The 21,320-nt window shown below is 36.9% G+C and overlaps 1 protein-coding gene across 1 annotated transcript in view; it reads right to left on the reverse strand.

The window, feature by feature from the left end:
- The window catches only part of CAPN3 (calpain 3), a 337,900-nt gene that overhangs the window by 41,840 nt on the left and 274,740 nt on the right, over positions 1-21,320 (reverse strand). Inside the window, exons 17-21 of the mRNA XM_053697721.1 lie at positions 17,455-17,532; positions 13,848-13,905; positions 12,356-12,420; positions 2,435-2,503; positions 1,910-1,988 (exon numbers count right to left, since the gene is read on the reverse strand). Of these exons, the coding sequence (XP_053553696.1) occupies positions 1,910-1,988; positions 2,435-2,503; positions 12,356-12,420; positions 13,848-13,905; positions 17,455-17,532 (349 nt within the window). The remainder of the gene's footprint in view (positions 1-1,909; positions 1,989-2,434; positions 2,504-12,355; positions 12,421-13,847; positions 13,906-17,454; positions 17,533-21,320) is intronic.

Below are 21,320 nucleotides of genomic sequence, written 5' to 3' on the forward strand. Positions count from 1 at the left end.
TGGATATTAAACTACTTTCTTGGAAAGTGTTGTTCCTTTTGGCTATCTCTTCTGCTAGAAGAGTTTCTGAATTATCTGCTCTTTCTTGTGAGTCTCCTTTTCTGATTTTCCATCAGGATAATTCAGTTTTGTGGACTTCATTTAAATTTTTACCTAAAGTTGTGAATTCTAACAACATTACTAGGGAAATTGTTGTTCCCTCTTTGTGTCCTAATCCTAAGAATTCTTTGGAGAAATCCTTATATTCTCTGGATGTTGAAAGAGCTTTGAATTATTATATTGAAGCTACTAAAGATTTCAGGAAGACTTCTACTCTATTTGTTGTCTTTTCTGGTTCTAGGAAAGGTCAAAAAGCTTCTGTCATTTCCTTGGCATCCTGGTTAAAGCTTTTTATTCATCAGGCTTATTTGGAGTTGGGTCAGGCCCTGTCTCAGAGAATCACAGCTCATTCTACTAGATCAGTTTCCACTTAGTGGGCTTTTAAGAATTAAGCTTCAGTTGATCAGATTTGCAAAGCAGCAACTTGGTCTTCTTTGCATACATTACTAAATTCTAACATTTTGATGTATTTGCCTCTTCAGAAGCAGTTTTTGGTAGAAAAGTTCTTCAGGCAGCTGTTTTAGTTTGATTCCTCTGCTTATGTTTTAAGTTTTTTCTTTTTAATGGGACAGAACACTGTAAAATAGTTTTTCCATTAATGTATTTTAAATGACTTTTTATACCAACTGCAGAGTATAAAATATTTGAGAAATTCAATTGTCATGCTTATTTGTGTATATGAAGTAGCTGATTTTGTGCTTTGAAACCACAGCCTATTACAATGGGCTGAACTTAAAGGTGATATCAGATCTCAGTATGTTCTAAGTTTGTGTAAACAGACTTGCTTCCTTATCTTTTATTTGGCTGTAACACCAAAACTCAATACATAGAGAGAACAATGGAAAATGATAATTTTATTACTTAACTATCCTGCATCCCACTGAGAGTGTAATCTCTTCTACTGGCTGTGTATACTTAGGCTATTGAATAGCCTATACTCCAGTATTAATTTGTTCAGTATAGGTGGCGATACCACAGGCTAAATCAGCTGTTTCAAATGCTGAAATAGGAGTAAAGGAGTAACCAATTTAATACACTCTAGCAGGTTAAAAGGATCATTGGGAATAATTTAAAGGGGAGAACATTTTCGGGTGAACTGTCCCTTTAATTATGAGAAAAACTTATTTTTTTGTATGTGTATTTAATTTTTTCAGTGGAAAATGGCTGTTTTTATTTGTATCCCTCCCTCTCTATTGACTCTTCTGTGGAGTACCACATCTTGGGTATTACTATCCCATATGTCACTAGCTTATGGACTCTTGCCAATTACATGAAAGAAAACATAATTTATGTAAGAACTTACCTGATAAATTCATTTCATATTGTCAAGAGTCCATGAGACCCAACTTTTTTATGGTGGTTACTTTTTTTGTATAAAGCACAATTATATTTCCATTTACTTTTTTGATGCTTTTTACTCCTTTTTCTGTCACCCCACTACTTGGCTATTCATTAAACTGAATTGTGGGTGTGGTGAGGGGGTGTATTTATAGGCATTTTGAGGTTTGGGAAACTTTGCCCCTCCTGGTAGGAATGTATATCCCATAAGTCACTAGCTCATGGACTCTTGCCAATATGAAAGAAATGAATTTATCAGGTAAGTTCTTACATAAATTATGTTTTTCCACTATCCTCCACACTTGTGACCTTATAAGTTACTCATCCTTCTGATATGTATGTATTTAAAAGGATATTATTTATAAACATATATTCTGCCAGTAATGTGTGATAGTACATTCTGGGGTTTTAGTGCCTTTTTATTCCATAACACTAACCCTTTATTTCATAAATGTTGCATAATAAACCTTACCTGCTTCATTAACAGCATTACGCATCTCATAGCTATTGATGGTGCCTGACTGATCCGCATCATATTTCACAAAGATTGCCTAGAAGAATTTATAGAGAATAAAAATGCAAGCTTTGGCTGGTATGAACAATTACACATACAGTATATATTCATATTTTTTATGATATGATAATTTGCCAATTTCCTCTCTCATTATAGAAAGCTCGCTGGTCTAGTAAGATTATCTAAGAAGTCTCATAAGCACTGCAGAATCCCTCAAACAGCTTTAAAAAGCCAAGTTTTAGCTGCTTATCTCACTATGCAGAGTTGTGGATGTGAAGGAGAGACAAATATATTACAATTTAATGCTCAAGAAAAGACCCCAAAGATTTTGTGTGATTCCTCTTCATGCCAGTGAGTTTTTGGTCATCAGCCTCTCTCTCTCTTCCTTTTCTCTCTCTTTTCCTCTCTCTCCCCTTTTATCTCATCGCTCTAATCTCTCTCCTCTCTCTCATATGCATTGCTTTTGGATAGATTGGTTAGTACCTGCCACTGCTTAATCTTTTCCCAGAGATGATAGAATTCCTGTAGGTTTAGTCTTCCACAGCCATCAGTCTGTGATCAGTGTAAGTTAAGGATATAGGTTTATTCTTTTCAAAAACTATTGAAAAAGTGCAAATAACAACATGGACTAACTTATTAATCACACATAGTTCATTATACTTTATTCTGTTGTAAACCACTATTGCATTACATTTTGTAACACTAAGTACCACGTGCTATTAAGATAAGTCATCAGATGCTCTGTGATAACTTTTCTTTTGCACACATCTCCCCTAGAATATGCAGATAAGTCCTATGCTAAACCTTTCAACATACATGCATGCTTCTAGCGGCACTAATGTCATTTTTTTGGGCCTTATTGTTGTGTCACCAGAGTGGCGGCTTTTTGGCACGGTTTGTGCTTTAAATTTCAACAGGGCAACTTCCATTTAGCCTGTGTATTGTTTGTCTTTCGACTGCAAAATTGGGTGTGCTTTTTGATTGATCTTTTGGCTTGCCTTTGTATCCTGCTTTTGTCTACTCAATGGAGCCCATTTATCAAGCTCTGGATGGAGCTTGAGGGTCCGTGTTTGTGGTTTCGCCAGAAACAGCAGTTATGAAGCAGCGGTCTAAAGACTCCTGCTCCATAACCTGTCCGCCTGCTCTGTGCAGGGGGACAGACATTACTGCAATTCAATCCGATCGAGTACGATCGGGTTGATTGACACCCCCCTGCTGGCGGCTGCAAATTTGCAGGGGGCGGCGTTGCACCAGCAGCTCACAAGAGCTGCTGGTGCAATGCTGAATACGGAGAGCGTATTGCTCTCCGCATTCAGCGAGGTCTGGCGGACCTGATCCGCACTGTCGGATTAAGTCCGCCAGACCTTTGATAAATATCCCCCAATGTCTGTTTTTGGTTGACTTTATCTTTTGGCTTTGACCTATGATAAGCTGCTTCTGGAAACTGTTTTCCTGGAACTGAACCTGATTTTAGCATTTACAAAATAAAAGTATTGAGCGCCAAATGTTTACACACAAGCTTCCCAATATATGATCTCCTAACCAGAATCCAGATAATTACAATACATAAAAGAATAGGAAGCGCTTTTTGAGCTAAAGTGTAGTCCTATATGCAAATATGGATTTGAAAAGACTAATTTATTATATATGGTCTATAAAATCAAAACAATGAATAAAAAACTATTAATACTTGGTTTTCCTGGTGTGTTAAATTCACTTCAATTAAATATTACTTTTATTTTCATAGGACATGTGTCTGAGTTATTTATAGGTGTTAGACTGATCTGTTTATTCTTTTTCCGTGTTAGTCTAACTCCTGCTCTTTTTCCTCTATTGGTCTTCTTTTTATTAAAGACTCTCCCAAATCGCTTAGTGTGTTTTTCCTCTTTCCAAACTGTTTTTCTTCCTGGGGTGAGGATTTCTCTTTACCCTAAAAAAAAAAATCTCTGATAATGGTGGTACCCATATGTGAATTATCTCCTGCATTTGATGGCCCTTCTATCACCTCTATTCTATCATCATTGCACTCTCTCAAAGTTGTGAATCTATTCGGTCTGCTTTTAAAACTTTCTTTCCTATTATCATTGTTTGGAGGTCTATAATTTGTCCGACTCATGTGGATGTGGGCTTCAGTATGTAGGACAAACATCTAGAAAACTGAGGGATAGAATTTGTGAACATCTTCTCCAGATAAAATGGAATAAAGATGATATCCCACTTTATAAACACTTTAAAGAATGCCCTAATAGTAACAATAGTCTAAAATATATGAAATGTTGAGACCTAATTTTTTCGAAAGATTGATATATATTTTACATATTTTTGTCTATGTTAGTATAAATGATTCTATTTACAGAATTTAGTTCCGGCTATTTATCTAATAGTGTTATTATTAGAATAACACTAAATGTGGAAGTTTTACTTTCTTACTATATTCTTTTTAACTCGTTTATTTTTTTAGACATATTATCGTAATAAATGGAAACCCGGGGGGCGGTGCTGTCATCGGAGCTGAATCGGTCGCACATTACTATAGCTCCGGCTATATTTTACAATTACCTACTTATTTGACCGTTCAGCTCGGTTTAAATTGGATAATTTACGGATCTACTAGTCCATAGTACTGGAGTGCTTAGCTCAGGGAGTAAGCGACATTGCCGACAGAGGATAAACACATTGTTCTACTTAAGCACTGCACTGAGTCTGCCGAGGAACGGCCATTCTCCACTCCATGTGGAGACACAGAGCCGGATTTCCCATTAGGCACAGTAAACATGTGCCTACAGGCGCCTTGCAGTGAGGGGTGCCTGCCTGTCAGTAATAAAAAAAAAGGCATTAATTTTAGTAAGTATTGTGCTGCCAGGTGCTTACAGAGTTGAGTGTTTCATTGGGAATATGTTACAGCAGTTGAGGGAGCCATGAAGCAGAGAGGGGCAAAGATTAAAACTAAACCCCTCCCATTTTCGCCAGACATGTTTAGTTTCACTTTTATTTTCTGTACTTCTGTTGCCTCACACAGCCAAGCTCCATGCTGATGTGGTGCAGACACTTTTTGTTGAAGGAATGAACGCTTCAGAACAACAGGTTAGGACTAGACAAGGCTTCTAATGCTGCCTAGAATGACAACATAACAAGCAGAGCACTTTAACCCCTTGGCTACCAGAGAGGATTGCAGTGTATTTACTTGTAATGTGCTGTAGTGCATTTTGATAGCCAGGGGGTTAAATTCTGCTTCAGGATTTATGTTTTTGTTCTATAAAGACATTGGAGGTGAGGAGGTTATGTGCTGCTTTGCTCTGCTTTTTATTACAAGTTGCCAATTGTGATTTACAGCCTTTAGGGCACTTTGACAACAAAGTTTGTAGACTGTAAGGCTGTAAAATGTGTATATGTGTAAACCATTCACATGTCATATTTGTATGTATGTATATGTATGTGTATATATATATATATATATATATATATATATATATATATATATATATATATACATACATACACACACACATCACAGTAAAAATTGTTAATCTGTTTTTTTATTAAGTAAGTGTGGTATGTTTGTGTTTTGTGGTAAATTGAATTCCTTTTTAGAGCAACATCATATTATATTTATATTTCAGAGCAAAATAAATGTAACATCTGTGTGTATTTGTACCAAAAATATCAGAGTACACAAGATTTTTTTCATGTAGTGGAAAAAATACCTACATTTTATATTTTCTTCCACTGACTGCAAAGGTTGTTGATGAGTTTGCATGCTGCTAGTTTTAATATTACTATTGTTTACACAAAACTGTGTTTAACTCCAACAAAATGTTAAGCACATAGTCAAAGTAATCTCCAGAAAAGCCATACACTAATGGCTTGTCAATAAACATGTCCTATGAGCCCATCTGGGTCTGCACAAATGTGTATTGCTGTCTCAGAACTGACATTGACTATGTGTTTAACTCTTTTGCAAGAGGCTAACACACTTCTGTGCAAGCACTAGTGCAATAATAAAATACCCTAGCAAACTGTCACATTTTATGTCCCTTTAAATAGGGTTTTCTTTAGAATATTTTGCATTAAAAGTTTAAGAGGATTTGTTTTTGTTATACATAATAGAAATTGTATGGCCATTTGAGTCAAGTGAATATTGATTTTTGGTGTAGCTTCCATTACAACAAATATTGCAATTGGTGTGTGTATTTGTGTATCTCCATAAAAGGGAAAATGTAATTTTACATCTAATATTTATTTTTAGATACAAGGGGCACCGCAATGGGGGCAAAATTTGCCCCGTCGTTTGCCAATCTCACAATGGGATGGTGGGAACTCAGCACCATATATGGAGGTAATAACAATTTTGCCAATAAAATCAGATCATATTATAGGTATATTGATGATCTGATATTTATTTGGATGGCAATGAAACCGAGGCATGTGACTTTGTCAACTACCTATTTTTAGTTGTCCTAAATAATAATAATAAAAAGTCCTCATTTTTTTCCTCTTTTTTTTGGGGGGGTGGGGGGTGTGGGGGTGCACTTCAGGTCTTTGTGCCTACAGGCACCTGAGATGTAAATCTGGCCCTGTGGAGACATAATGATGGAACTAACTAGCTGTAAGAGCAGACTGCTAGATGCCATACATAACCAGTTTCTGGAACTGAAATGTGGATTAATCTTAGTAGTTACTGTACATGCTGCTGACCCTGTGATAGAAGCTGGACGACGTGAGACACAGATATGGGAGCCGGTTCAAGAATCTACCGTGCAGCTTCAGACTGCTGAGACTAATGGAACCCGGGCAGCAGCGGAGGAGACAGTAGCAGAGGTTAAATTATCCAAAGATCTAGAGCCTATATTGCCTTCTGATGTCCCTGCTACCCTATTCAATGGTGGAATTATGCTGCTACACAGAACATACCATCGAGGCTTCCTGACAGTCTTGGACAAGGACCTAGCAGCAATGGGAAACTACACATATGTCAGCATCTGCCAGCCAAACCCCTTTAATGTCCGGAGCTTACGGCAACACGGGTAGGAGAGGGCGAAGAGCCAATGTAGCTAGCCACACTGACACTAGATCGGGAGGCAGCGAGACTCCCCTTAGATGTTCAGCTAAGGGTAGATGCAACCTGTGAGAAACCAAGCAAACAATGATGGGCGACTATTCCAGAAGCTTGGAGGACATACGGGCCTAGCCCCAAAGTTATGGGAGTATCTTTTACAAGCAAGCCCCTTTCGACAGCGTTGCTCCCTAGCCAAACCTCGGAAACCAGCCTTGTTGTATCCAGCTGACTGTACATACTCTGTAGTGATTTTACCCACACACGCTTCACAAAAGCCCCGTAAAGAAGGAGTGGGTTAATGTATACCATTATAGATGTGACGCTGGTCTACCTACATTACATGGCAGGCTGCTTATAAACAACATGTATGTTGGTTCAATACGTTACTCTCTACATAATAATGTTATCTCTACCACTTTACTTTACTGGACTTTGAATCCCGCTAAGGATACGTGCAAATAGGCAGGCTCTCTAATCAGCCCTGTATGGAGGATAGCATGTTGTGAAACGGGCTACTTATGATAGTGATAGATTCTATCCTTTGAGAGGAACTTTTAGATTCTAAAGCTGTTACATTGTTTATTTACTTGTTCATATAGATATTATGTACTGTGTGTGACCAATTGTGTTTAATTGTTGGTATATAGGACCTTAATTCAGAATGTTGTCACCCTGGCTTTCTAAATAATGTTAAGAGCTTCAAATTGTTCCTTTATTTTTGCATTCAGTGCTCTTACTTCTAAGCAACTGCAGTGTATTGTGTGATGGTTACTCCAATGTTTTTTGCTCTTTGTATATGATAACTGGTTGCACAATCTATTTTTGTGAACGATCTTTGTTTCCCTCTACTTCATACTAGAAACTATGTGGCCAGATTAATAAGTGAAGATAACAGGTTAACCAACAGGGCTCTTTTTTTTAAGCTATGTTGTAGCAGAGTTTTCAGACCATTTGTAGATTTAAAATGATTGTGGTGGTCACTAGACTATGGCCTCTGCATCTAAATAGGACTTAGGTACTTATGTGTTCTTAAACTATATACTCATCCCTGACCCCATATACAGTCTCATCTGAGTTACAGGTTTATTCCTAGGGTAAACTATGCTATTACCTTGATTGTGTCCATAGCAAATACTACTTCAGGTTGGCATTGAATTGTACATAGTTTGGTAGTCTTGATTCATTTTACATATATAACAGGTTGTCTACAATAATTGTATTGCACAATGCAACCAAACTTTACTTTTCAGACCATTATTGCCTAATTGCCATATTTTAGGGAGGTCTTCTCAGGTCACTATGTTTCTTGGCGTAGGGTCTATTGTTGAGTGTACATTACATGCATTTTAAACTATCCCAGTTCCTTTATTCAATAATGGGCATAAGTAATTGATTATACTGACAACTGGTAGACTTGACTCATTAAAGCAAATATTAAAATCTCTTAGCTACCATATTATTCTATTATATATAAACTATGGTAGCAATGTATGTAGGGAAGTTAAATCTGTAATTATCCTATATTATACTGTTAGGATAAGATAAAATAATTTCTATTATTGAGTACATATTTACACATATATATCGGGTTTAAATTTTACTAGTTCCCTTATGCTCTTACGGGCAGAGATCCCATCTTTGTTAACCCTATTTATCCCTATGCTTCCTCAAAGTGTTAGCTATCTGGCTATGCCTAAATTGTGATATATTAATGGTAAAAGTAATTAATTTATAGTCAGAGCCTAAATGGCTATTATTTATATGTGATATTTGATGTTCGCATTTGGTAGTGCCAACTCATTCCCCCCATACCCTGGCTATAGTTACGTTGTTCATAGTCACATGGGCTGCTACAGCACATATTCACCAGCTTCCCTCCCCCATACCTTCCTTATTTGTTAAACACAGGAAAATATATCCTTGGAAATCCTATATTCTTTGTTTGCCTATCCCCCCTAAAATCCCCCTCAGTCAAAATAATAGATATGGGTCCATGAGAGACTCTAGCTTTCCACTTGGGGATAAAACTGTATCAGTTGCCTAATTATAAGGGGCTATATAACCATCTCTATAAGTAAAAAACTAAAAAATGATGTGCCAGATAATTGGCTTATCTTTCCATGTGAACCTATACACTTTGAGATAATCCTTCTCTCTAGTATTGTAAATTACTCTGTGATAGTGTTTATGGGACGCCATATTTTACAGTATGTATGTTATTTTGTAATACAGGGAGTGCAGAATTATTAGGCAAATGAGTATTTTGACCACATCATCCTCTTTATGCATGTTGTCTTACTCCAAGCTGTATAGGCTCGAAAGCATACTACCAATTAAGCATATTAGGTGATGTGCATCTCTGTAATGAGAAGGGGTGTGGTCTAATGACATCAACACCCTATATCAGGTGTGCATAATTATTAGGCAACTTCCTTTCCTTTGGCAAAATGGGTCAAAAGAAGGACTTGACAGGCTCAGAAAAGTAAAAAATAGTGAGATATCTTGCAGAGGGATGCAGCACTCTTAAAATTGCAAAGCTTCTGAAGCGTGATCATCGAACAATCAAGCGTTTCATTCAAAATAGACAACAGGGTCGCAAGAAGCGTGTGGAAAAACCAAGGCGCAAAATAACTGCCCATGAACTGAGAAAAGTCAAGCGTGCAGCTGCCAAGATGCCACTTGCCACCAGTTTGGCCATATTTCAGAGCTGCAACATCACTGGAGTGCCCAAAAGCACAAGGTTTGCAATACTCAGAGACATGGCCAAGGTAAGAAAGGCTGAAAGACGACCACCACTGAACAAGACACACAAGCTGAAACGTCAAGACTGGGCCAAGAAATATCTCAAGACTGATTTTTCTAAGGTTTTATGGACTGATGAAATGAGAGTCTTGATGGGCCCGTGGCTGGATTGGTAAAGGGCAGAGAGCTCCAGTCCGACTCAGACGCCAGCAAGGTGGAGGTGGAGTACTGGTTTGGGCTGGTATCATCAAAGATGAGCTTGTGGGGCCTTTTCGGGTTGAGGATGGAGTCAAGCTCAACTCCCAGTCCTACTGCCAGTTTCTGGAAGACACCTTCTTCAAGCAGTGGTACAGGAAGAAGTCTGCATCCTTCAAGAAAAACATGATTTTCATGCAGGACAATGCTCCATCACACGCGTCCAAGTACTCCACAGCGTGGCTGGCAAGAAAGGGTATAAAAGAAGAAAATCTAATGACATGGCCTCCTTGTTCACCTGATCTGAACCCCATTGAGAACCTGTGGTCCATCATCAAATGTGAGATTTACAAGAAGGGAAAACAGTACACCTCTCTGAACAGTGTCTGGGAGGCTGTGGTTGCTGCTGCACGCAATGTTGATGGTGAACAGATCAAAACACTGACAGAATCCATGGATGACAGGCTTTTGAGTGTCCTTGCAAAGAAAGGTGGCTATATTGGTCACTGATTTGTTTTTGTTTTGCTTTTGAATGTCAGAAATGTATATTTGTGAATGTTGAGATGTTATATTGGTTTCACTGGTAAAATAAATAATTGAAATGGGTATATATTTGTTTTTTGTTAAGTTGCCTAATAATTATGCACAGTAATAGTCACCTTCACACACAGATATCCCCCTAAAATAGCTATAACTAAAAACAAACTAAAAACTACTTCCAAAACTATTCAGCTTTGATATTAATGAGTTTTTTGGGTTCATTGAGAACATGGTTGTTGTTCAATAATAAAATTAATCCTCAAAAATACAACTTGCCTAATAATTCTGCACTCCCTGTATTTGCGCATTTTGTTACACGATAAGCTGGAGAAATGTCATACACTGATTGTATGTTGTTTCACCTCAATAAAAATTATTTAAAAAATAAAATTAAATTAAAAAATACATAAAAATAAATGGAAACCCAAGCCGTATTTAAAATTGTCTTATTTTCTTTTGTTAAAACACAGATCACCTATAATTTCATAGTTAAATACGGTAAACTAGGTAATATATACCATTACATAAGATGGAGTACAGACGATAACCAGAAATTACACACCTTTTCCAACTGGAAATTACGTAATTAAGGACTAACATGAGATAACGGTTAGTTTTTTATTTTGGCACCTTACCAAATCAATTGTTACCTGATTGCACACTTTGCCCTATTTATGCCAGACCCAAATGAGCCGATATTAAACCTTGAGAAAAGCCTGAAAAGGCTGAAAAGCGTAGACATTGACTATACAGCAGTTTTGGATTTCATGATAACGTATTTTAACAGTCCATTAAGCCTTATTATATAAGTACTTTGCACAAACTATTTGGCAATATTGCAATATGTAGTTATTTTTTTAACTTATAGTTTTTTTTTGGATACAGCGTATGTATATATATATATATAATTTTTTCACAGACACCTTTGTCATTTGGGAGCGTTTAGATTTAATTTTTGATATACACACATTCTTATATACTTTTTATATATTTTTAACTTATTATTTTTTAAATTTAGTGGATTTCCTTTTTGGGATTCATCAATTTTTTTATAAGGACACCTTCTTTTCTTTGACATCACATCAATGATTTCTTTGGATCACTAATTATTTATATGGACACGTTTTTTTCTGGACTGACTGTTGATTCTATATTTTTTGTAGATAGTGCAGCACTATATCCAATTTGCGCATTTTTGTTTTAATTGTTTTTTATTAATTGTTTTTATATTATTGTTTTTATAGGCCATATATAATAAATTAGTCTTTTTAAATCCATATTTGCATATAGGACCACACTTTAGCTCAAATAGTGCTTCATATTCTTTTTTATATCCTGATTTTAGCATTGCCTACTCTGCTTAGTCTACTGCTGAAGTCTGCTGTATCCTCTCTACTGCTGATAAGTGAAGTACTATGTTCTTCTTATATTTTCCTTACAACTAGTTCTAGGAACTGCATTCAAAGGTCTGGACAGTATTCAGAGTCTTGGGTCAGGTCTATAACATCATACCTCAGTCTCTATCTCTTTGTCTTTCGGCTGCAAAATTGGGTGATTGATTGTCTTGTTTGACCTTTTGGCTTCCCTTTGTATCCTGCTTTTGTCTACTGAATGTCTGTTTTTGGTTGACTTTATCTTTTTCATACCTCAGTCTCTGTGTCCTATTCAGGGTGTACAGTTCTATTGTGTTTGTGACAGATATTTAGGTTGCAAAACTCTTAAGCCCCTAATTCGGAATCAAATAAAGGATGTGGTCTTCTAAATTAATCTATGCAGTCCCAATTTATGTGACATCATAAATAGGTTAGATCTATGTTGTGAACAAAAAAAAAATATTAAATAATATAAAATAACAAATTTAGTAAGGATACATCCATGAGTGCAATCATACTGCGGCAAGATTCCAGAGTGAATCCTTCCGTCTTCAGGTTCTTATCTATTGGAACAAGGAAAATGCTCTTTATAACTCTTGACAAATAAATCTGTGTTTAAGAAATGAACAAGAAAATTAAGATGCTGCTGAAAAACTATTTGCTAAATAACAAAAGTTCCGGTAGAAGCCTCAAGGTAAAAGTAAAAAGTATTCTTTATTTGTTTATCATGGTAAAAGTATCACAGGAACACGTGAGGAGTAATCCTGCAGCTAGTAAAAGTCTTTTACTAGCTGCAGGATTACTTACTTGTTACTGTGATTCTTTTACCATGATGAATGATTAAAGAATACTTTTTACTTTTACCTTGCGGTTTCTACCCGAACTTTTGTTATTGCTCATATATTGTGGATAGTGGGGTATCCACTCCTTTTCTGAAGACTCCCATTGCCTGTGGATACATTGCTTCTCCTTAGTGTATGATGAGCTGATTACGTCAGGTTCTGGATTGGAGTGATTCCCTATTGGCTGTTGGAGGTCGCGTGGCAGCAAGTTCTGTGAGAGTCTATTGAGACGGCGAGTTTGGAGCTATTTTCAAAATGCATATATCACGGACACAATCGGCTGGCTATCCGACAGCAACAATGAGTTTTTGAACTGCCTAACAACCGGGTGAGTGAAGACTGGATGCATACGATACATGCAGATATATGGGGGTCTTTTTATCAAAGGTCTTGCGAACCTGATCCGACAGTGTGGATCAGGTCCGCAAGACCTCGCTGAATGCGGAGAGCAAAACGCTCTCCATTTTCAGCATTGAACCAGCAGCTCACAAGAGCTGCTGGTGCAACGCCGCCCACTGCAGATTCGCGGCAAATGGGCCGCCAGCAGGGGGGTGTCAATCAACTTGATTGCACTCAATCGGGTTGATTTCCGGCGATTCCTGTCCTCCTGCTCAGAGCAGGCGGACAGGGTTATGGAGCAGCGGTCTTTAGACCGCTGCTTCATAACTGCTGTTTCTGGCGAGTCTGAAGACTCGCCAGAAACACAGGCCCACAAGCTCCATTCGGAGCTTGATACATGGGCCCCATAGTCTGCATTGGTCTTATCCCTGCTCACACCGTATGCTGATTCCTGCTTGCAACACACTGAGCTGGGTAATTGGCTGTTGTGCCTTCCTACAGTGTTGGTAGCAGAGCTAGCGGTGGTGGTTAGCGATGGGTTAATTCCTTGTAATTGCATGTTAACCCTCATATGTATTAGGGAGGTTTTTCTTATGTGTACATTATCTCTTAAATGCGTCCTTTTAAGTCTCACCCAGCATATCTGGCATTCTTCCTCTGTACCTCCACCTGACGTTATATCAATTTGACTATCTGGCATCGCTATATATACTTTTTCATATTTTACTATTTGCTAAATAGTTGGGCTATTTAAGGAATCTATTACGCAAAATAGTTTTACTTGAGTATACTGTGACAGAATTACTCACGTTTATTAACAACCTTGTTCAGGACACCTCGGAGTTCGTCAGCACTGATTTCCATATCCTAATTAAAAGAAGTAAATATTTAATAAACAAGTTAAACAAATAAAATCCATTCTTAAAGGGACACTGAACCCAAATTTTTTCTTTTGTAATTCAGAAAGAGCATGCAATTTTAAGCAACTTAATAATTTACTCCTATTATCAATTTTTCTTCGTTCTCTTGCTATCATTATTTGAAAAGGAAGGCATCTAAGCTTTTTTTTGGTTTCAGTACTCTGGACAGCACTTTTTTATTGGTGGATGAATTTATCCACCAATCAGCAAGGACAACCCAGGTTGTTCACCAAAAATGGGCCGGCATCTAAACTTACATTCCTGCATTTCAAATAAAGATACCAAGAGAATGAAGAAAATGTGATAATAGGAGTAAATTAGAAAGTTGCTTAAAATGTCATGCTCAATCTCAATCACGAAATAAATTTTTTGGGTACAGTGTCCCTTTAAGAACATATAATCTCATTACATATTTTTATTATCCATTTTGCTTCATTCTGTGTGACTGGTAAGTACATTCAGTTTCCTCATTTATTTATAATCAGCTACTTATAATAACATTCACCTAGATTACAAGTTTTGCGCTAAACAGGGTGCGAAACGAATGGAACAAAAGTTGCTTTATTTCACCCTCCATAGCGCTGCTATTACGAGTTTCTAAAAAGTTGTGTTAAGCTCCATACCGAACAAAAGCCAAGGGCTGCTTTGACGTGCTCGTGCACGCTTTCCCCCCATAGACATCAATGGGGAGGTGTTAGAAAAAAAACTAACACCTGTTATCGCGGAATGCTGATCGCTGTAACTGAAAACCATTGATGTCGATGGGGAAAAGAAAGTTATGTTTAAACCTAACACCCTAACATAAACCCCAAGTCTAAACATCCCTAATATTCCGCCCACGACATCGCCGCCACCTAAAAAAAGTTATTAACCCCTAATCTGCCGTCCCCAACATCGCCAACACGAATAAAAGCTATTAACCCCTAATCCGCCACTCCCGACATCACCGCCACTATAATAAAGATATTAACCCTTAAACATCCGGCCTCCCACATCGCTGCCACTAAACAAAACTATTAACCCCCACATCGCAAAACACTAAATTAAACTATTAACCCCTAAGTCTAACACCCCCCTAACTTTAAATTAAAATGACAATATAACTCTATTTAAATAAATAAAAACTTACCTGTGAAATAAAAATATACTTAACATTAAACTATAAATTAATCTAACATAACTAATCTAATAAAATAAAATATACTACCAATTAAAATATCTAAATTACACTAAGAAAAAAAAATCTAAGTTTACCAAAAATAACACTAAAATCATGAAAAATAAAAATCACTAAGATTGCAAAAAAATAAACAAAATTATCAAAAATAAAACCAATTACATCTAATCTAATAGCCCTATAAAAATAAAAAGCCCCCCAAAATAAAAACACCCCCTAGCCTACAATAAACTACCAATAGCCCTTTAAAGGGCATTTTATAGGGCATTACCCTAAGTTAAACAGCTCTTTTACCTGTAAAAAAAAAATACAAAGTCCCCCCAACAGTAAAACCCACCACCCAACCAACCCCCTAAATATAAAACCTAACTCTAAGAAAACCCTAAGCTACCCATTGCCCCTAAAGGGGCATTTGTATGGGCATTGCCCTTAAATGGGCATTCAGCTTTTTTTCACTGCCCAAAGCCCTAATCTAAAAAAAAAAAACACCCCAAATTTTTTTAAAAAAAGCCTAACACTAACCCCAGAAGATCTGTTCACGGGTTTCTGAAGTGCGGACATCTATCTCCATCCAGACGGCAAAGTCTTCATCCATCCTAGGGGCATATTCTATCTTCATCCCGGCGGCGCGTAGCGGAGCCATCCTGGAAGCCAAAGACATCCAGCGCGGAGCGTCCTCTTCATATGGTCGCCGCCCTACACTGAAGTTGAATGCAAGGTAGCCGTTTAAAAATGGCGTACCTTGCATTGGTATTGGCTGATTTGATTTATTCAAATTCAAATCAGCCAATAGAATGAGAGCTTCTGAAATCCTATTGGCTGTTCAAAACAGCCAGTAGGATAAGAGCTACTGAAATCCTATTGGCTGATTTAAACAGGCTGACATTTTAGTTAGACAAAATCCATAACTACTGCTCTCAGCTGACGATATGGATCGCATCGGTATAGGCTGTAATGCAAGCATTTTAGCATCACTGCACAACCTGTAATACCGGTGATATGGAAATCCCATGGAAAAACGTCATTTTTTTGAGTGCGGAATTGACGTTGCGATACAGGCTAAAATGCTTGCGTTATATCTATACAGACATGACTCATAATATCTGTTCCTGCTTTTACACTGAAATTGCCATTTTTTCAGCGTTAAAAGCCACAACGCAAAACGCGTAATTTAGGTGATTATTAGTAGTAGTTATAGAACTATTTTAGAAAAAGTCCCACTATTTAGAAGAATGCTACAAAATTATTGAGGTCAGTATGCCAGTCATTAGAAAAACTTTGAAATTACAGAAAAAGTGTAGTACCAAGATAAAGGTATTATCAATTAATATGTTTAATTTTATGAACTGGTTGTATAAAAATAATAAACTTTATCACCCTCTATTTAAACATTGATGCCATTACTTTATCTGTGTTACTTGACACAAATTAGTTAATGCTTTCAGCTCATCACACACGGTTAGAAGGTAACTTAAAGGGATACTAAACCCACATTTTCTTTTGCTATTCAGATAGAAAATGCAATTTTAAGCAACTTTCTAATTTACTTCTATTATCAATCTTTCTTCATTCCCTTACTATCTTTAATGAAAAGCAAGAATGTAAAGCTTAGGAGCCTGCTCATTTTACGTTCAGCACCCAGGATATCACTTGCTTATTTGGTGCTGAACCAAAAATGTGCCAGATCATAAGCTTTACATTCCTGCTTTTCAAATAAAGATAGCAAGAGAATGAAGAAAACATGATAATAGAAGGACATTAGAAACTTGCTTACAATTGCATATTCTATCTGAATCACGAAAGAAAATAAAATTGGGTTTAGTGTCCCTTTAAGTTTGCTGAAAATGTGGTGGTAAATCATCCAAGATGAATCAGTGATTGGAAAGTCCTTCTCTCATTGGTTGTGAAAGACCAAGGGGGCAGGGATATAAAAAATATTTGCTTGTGCAATGTTAAATGTGGTTCCTCGGATGCTCATTGCCAGACTGGAAAGTGGGCAGATAGGTTTTATTTTTTACCTTGAAAAATTGTCCACCAACAGTTTGATAAATGGATGTTATCATTGTACCCAGTGCTTCAGAGCATGCTAGGGTTTGTAAAACTAATATTGATAATGCATATTAACAATAATATGCTATATAAAGATCATATCTATTTTACTGATTACAGCATATACATCAATGGATAAGAAATGGTTTCAGAAGAATTCCTGCTAAATCATTATACCACAATAATCCATAGTTTAAGAACTCTCTAAAATCTATAGATGATTTTAACTCTTTGAAATATAACATTCAAACTTTGTTTCTGAAAACTCACATCGCCTGCAATTTGTTGGAAAATGTTTCTAAATTGCTTCTCCTCTTCTGTCTCCTTGTCTGTATTACCTTTTGAAGGCTAAAAAACAAACAAAAAATGGATTTTTACTTTTCTGAGATAAAACAAAACATATCATAGAGTAAAAACAGAAAAAAGAATTCATATTTATGCACAAAATTCTATTTTATCATTATACTATATTACAAATATGGACTTTACATACATTGGGCTCCATGTACTAAGAGGCGGGCGGACAGCTTCTTAACTCGCGAAGCTGTCTGCCCGCCTCCGCTACACACGGGCAGCGGATCTATTGATCCGCTTGCCCGTATGTATCATTACACACTCAGTGGAGTGTGTAATGCCCGGCCCTTCAGTCGCGCGACCAATCACGCGACTGAAGGGGCTGTCAATCACTGAGAGCGAGTGTGCTCTCAGTGATTTTGCTTCGCCACCTAAGAGGTGGCGTAGGGTGTAGGAAGCAGCGGTCTAATGACCGCTGCTTCTTACATTGCGGGAAGCAGGCTCGCATATGCGAACCTGCCCCGCAAAGGCTCCGGAGCAGCTTTCGCTGCTTCGTACATGGAGCCCATTGTGTACTACTTTTAATTCAATTGTAAATTAAAATATGGGTATTTGATTGACTTAAGAGGCTTTTCATATCAATACATTATCAGTGTTGTTAAGTGGGTAAAGTGCTGGGTATAGTGCTGGGTTAAGGATAGTAAGCAGAGGGTTTCAATTAATGAGTCTATTAAAGTGCGGAGTCAGTTACTCGTGGTGTTTCCCAAGGGTCAGTTCTTGTGCCTGTCTTGTTTAACATGTTCATTAGTGATATTGGAAGTGGGATCCAGGGGGAGGTTTGCTTGTTTGCTGATAAGACAACAATTTGTAACAGAGTTGATGTTCCAGGAGGAATGGATCCAATGAGCAGTGATATTAAAAAAACTGCAGGACTGGGCAAATGGGATCTAAAATGTTATATTACGAAGAGCAAAATTATGCATATAGGATCCAAAAACCCTGTTATGCCTGTTATAGTCTCAATGGTACATTAATAACTGTAACTAAAGTTTAACGGGACTTGGGAATTATTATTTCAGATTATTTAGAATTTGGTAGACAATGCAGCAGTGCAGCCAGTTGAAAACTTGGTTGCATTAGGAAAGGTATTAGTAGCAGAAATAGCAGTGTTCTTATGCCACTTTACAGATTGCTAGTAACGCCTCATCTGGAATATTCTGTACAGTTCTGGAGACCACATGGATATAAATAAAGTAGAAACTGTCCAAAGGAGGGCTACTAAAATGATCTATAGTCTAAATAGGTGACATAATAGAAACCTTCAAATATATGAAGGGACTTAATAAAGTGGAAGCTAAACCATTTGCTGCAAAAAAAAAACAAGAAATACCAAAACAAGGGGTGACAATCTTAAAGGGACATGAAACCCACATTTTTCCCTTCATGATTTAGAAAGAGCAAGCAATTTTAAACAACTTTTTAATTTACTTCCATTATCTAATTTGCTTCACTATCTTGATATTCTTTGCTGAAAAGCATATCTAGATATGCTCAGTAGCTGCTGATTGGTAGATGCACATAAATGCCTCGTGTGATTGGCTCACCCATGTGCATTGCTATTTCTTCAACAAAGGATATCTAAAGAATTAAGCAAATTAGATAATAGAAGTCATTTGGAAAGTTATTTAAAATTGTATTCTCTACCTGAATCATGAAATAATTTTTTGGGGTTTAGTGTCCCTTTAAGTTAGAGGGTAGCAGATTCAGGTAAAATGTGAGGAAGCATTTTTTTTACATAAAAGAATAAACTTCTAAAAGAGGTGGTAACAACAGGGACTGTAAAATAATTAAAAAAATGCTTGGGACGTGCATAAAGCTATCCTAAGAAAACAGTAAGTAGACTTCATGGGCATTTTGGTTCTTATCTACAGTCCAATTCTAGACAACATCTGAGAGAGAAACATTTGTCACATCTGCTGCGTGGTGATGCTGTATCTGGTCATAGCCGTTATTCTGCCTACTCTTGTATGCTGATATTAATGCCTTATTCAGAATCTGAATATAAGTAACATTAATTGTTTAATCATCACCTAGCTTATAAATTGATTACTGCTTTAAGTTCATAATAAACACTGCTATTGTTATACTGCATTTTTGTGTAGAGTTCTGTTGTACCCCTGTTGTCAGGACATTACATCTTCTATGATCATATGAGTATACAATACTTTTGTACTCAAATTATTTTAAATGAAAAATATTTGGTGCTAACCTTTTGTGACATAGAGGCCTATTTATCAAGCTGTCAACCACAAATACTGTACACTGGAATTCTGCAGCGTAATTGTGGCGAGCTTGATTCACCTCATTTATCAAAGCCTACAGACTGGCAAAAGTTGAAATCTGTGACGTAACATAAGATCCGCCGGTCTCAGTCCGCCACAGATCGATGCTTACATCATTACAGATGTTCCGAATGCAAATTCGGCACTATCTGATTACTTTTGCTAGTTATCAAATATCTACAAGGTACGCTCGCCACTATTCCGGCCCAGCGTACCTGCTTTTCAATCCGCCGCCCTGGAGGTGGTGGATGCCATAGGAATCAATGGGAGTCTGAAAGCAGTGAAAGCTTATGTTCGATGCGGCCAGATATCCCATTGATTTCTATGGGAGAATAAAAGTTATGTTTACAGCTAACATCCTAACATAAACCCCCGAGTCTAAACACGCCTAATCTGCCGCCCCCTACACTGCCACCACCTACATTATACTTATTAACCCCTAATCTGCCTAATCAACTTACATCAAAGTATTAACCCCTATCCCGCCGCTCCCGGAGCCCACCACAACTAAATAAAGTTATTAACCCCTAAACCCCTGGCCTCCCACATCAGTACCACTTACTAAACCTATTAACCCCTTAAACGCCAGCCCCCCACATCGCATAAACTAAATTAACCTATTAACCCCTAAACCTAACAACCCCTTAACTTTACATTAAATATTAACTTATCCCTATCTTATAATAAATTTAAACTTACCTTTAGATTTAAATTAAACTATATTAAACTAATAATTAACCTACACTAACTGTTATACTAAGATTACATTAAACTATATTAAACTATTAATTAATCTACCCTAACTTTTAAACTAAAATTACATTAAACTACAAATTAAATTAACTATATTACATATTTAAAAACCTAACCCTCTTCAAATAATTTTAATCTACTATTAAAAATTACTAAGTTACAAAAAACTAACAACTAAGTTACACAAAATAACAAACACTAAGTTACAAAAAACTAACAACTAAGTTACACAAAATAACAAACACTAAGTTACAAAAAAATAAACACTGTTACACAAAATAAAAAATAATTTATCAAATATTTAAACTAATTACACCTAATCTAAGAGCCCTATGGAAATAAAAAAGCCCCCCCAAAATAAAAAAAACCCTAGCCTACAATAAACTACCAATTGCCCTTTAAAGGGCCTTTTGCGGGACATTGCCCCAAAGAAATCAGCTCTTTTATCTGTAAAAAAATACAAATACCCCTCCAACACTAAAACCCACCTCCCACACAACCAACCCCTCAAATAAAAACCTAATCTAAAAAACCTAAGCTCCCCATTGCCATGAAAAGGGCATTTGTATGGGCATTGCCCTTAAAAGGGCATTTAGCTCTTTTTCCTTGCCCAAACCCTAATCTAAAAATAAAACCCGCCCAATAAACCCTTAAAAAACCTAACACTAACCCCTGAAGATCAACTTACAGTTTCTGAAGACCCGACATCCATCCTCAACGAAGCGGCAGAAGTCCTCATTGAAGCCG

The sequence above is a fragment of the Bombina bombina genome, chromosome 1 (assembly GCF_027579735.1).
Source record: "Bombina bombina isolate aBomBom1 chromosome 1, aBomBom1.pri, whole genome shotgun sequence".
Classification (NCBI taxonomy): domain Eukaryota; kingdom Metazoa; phylum Chordata; class Amphibia; order Anura; family Bombinatoridae; genus Bombina; species Bombina bombina.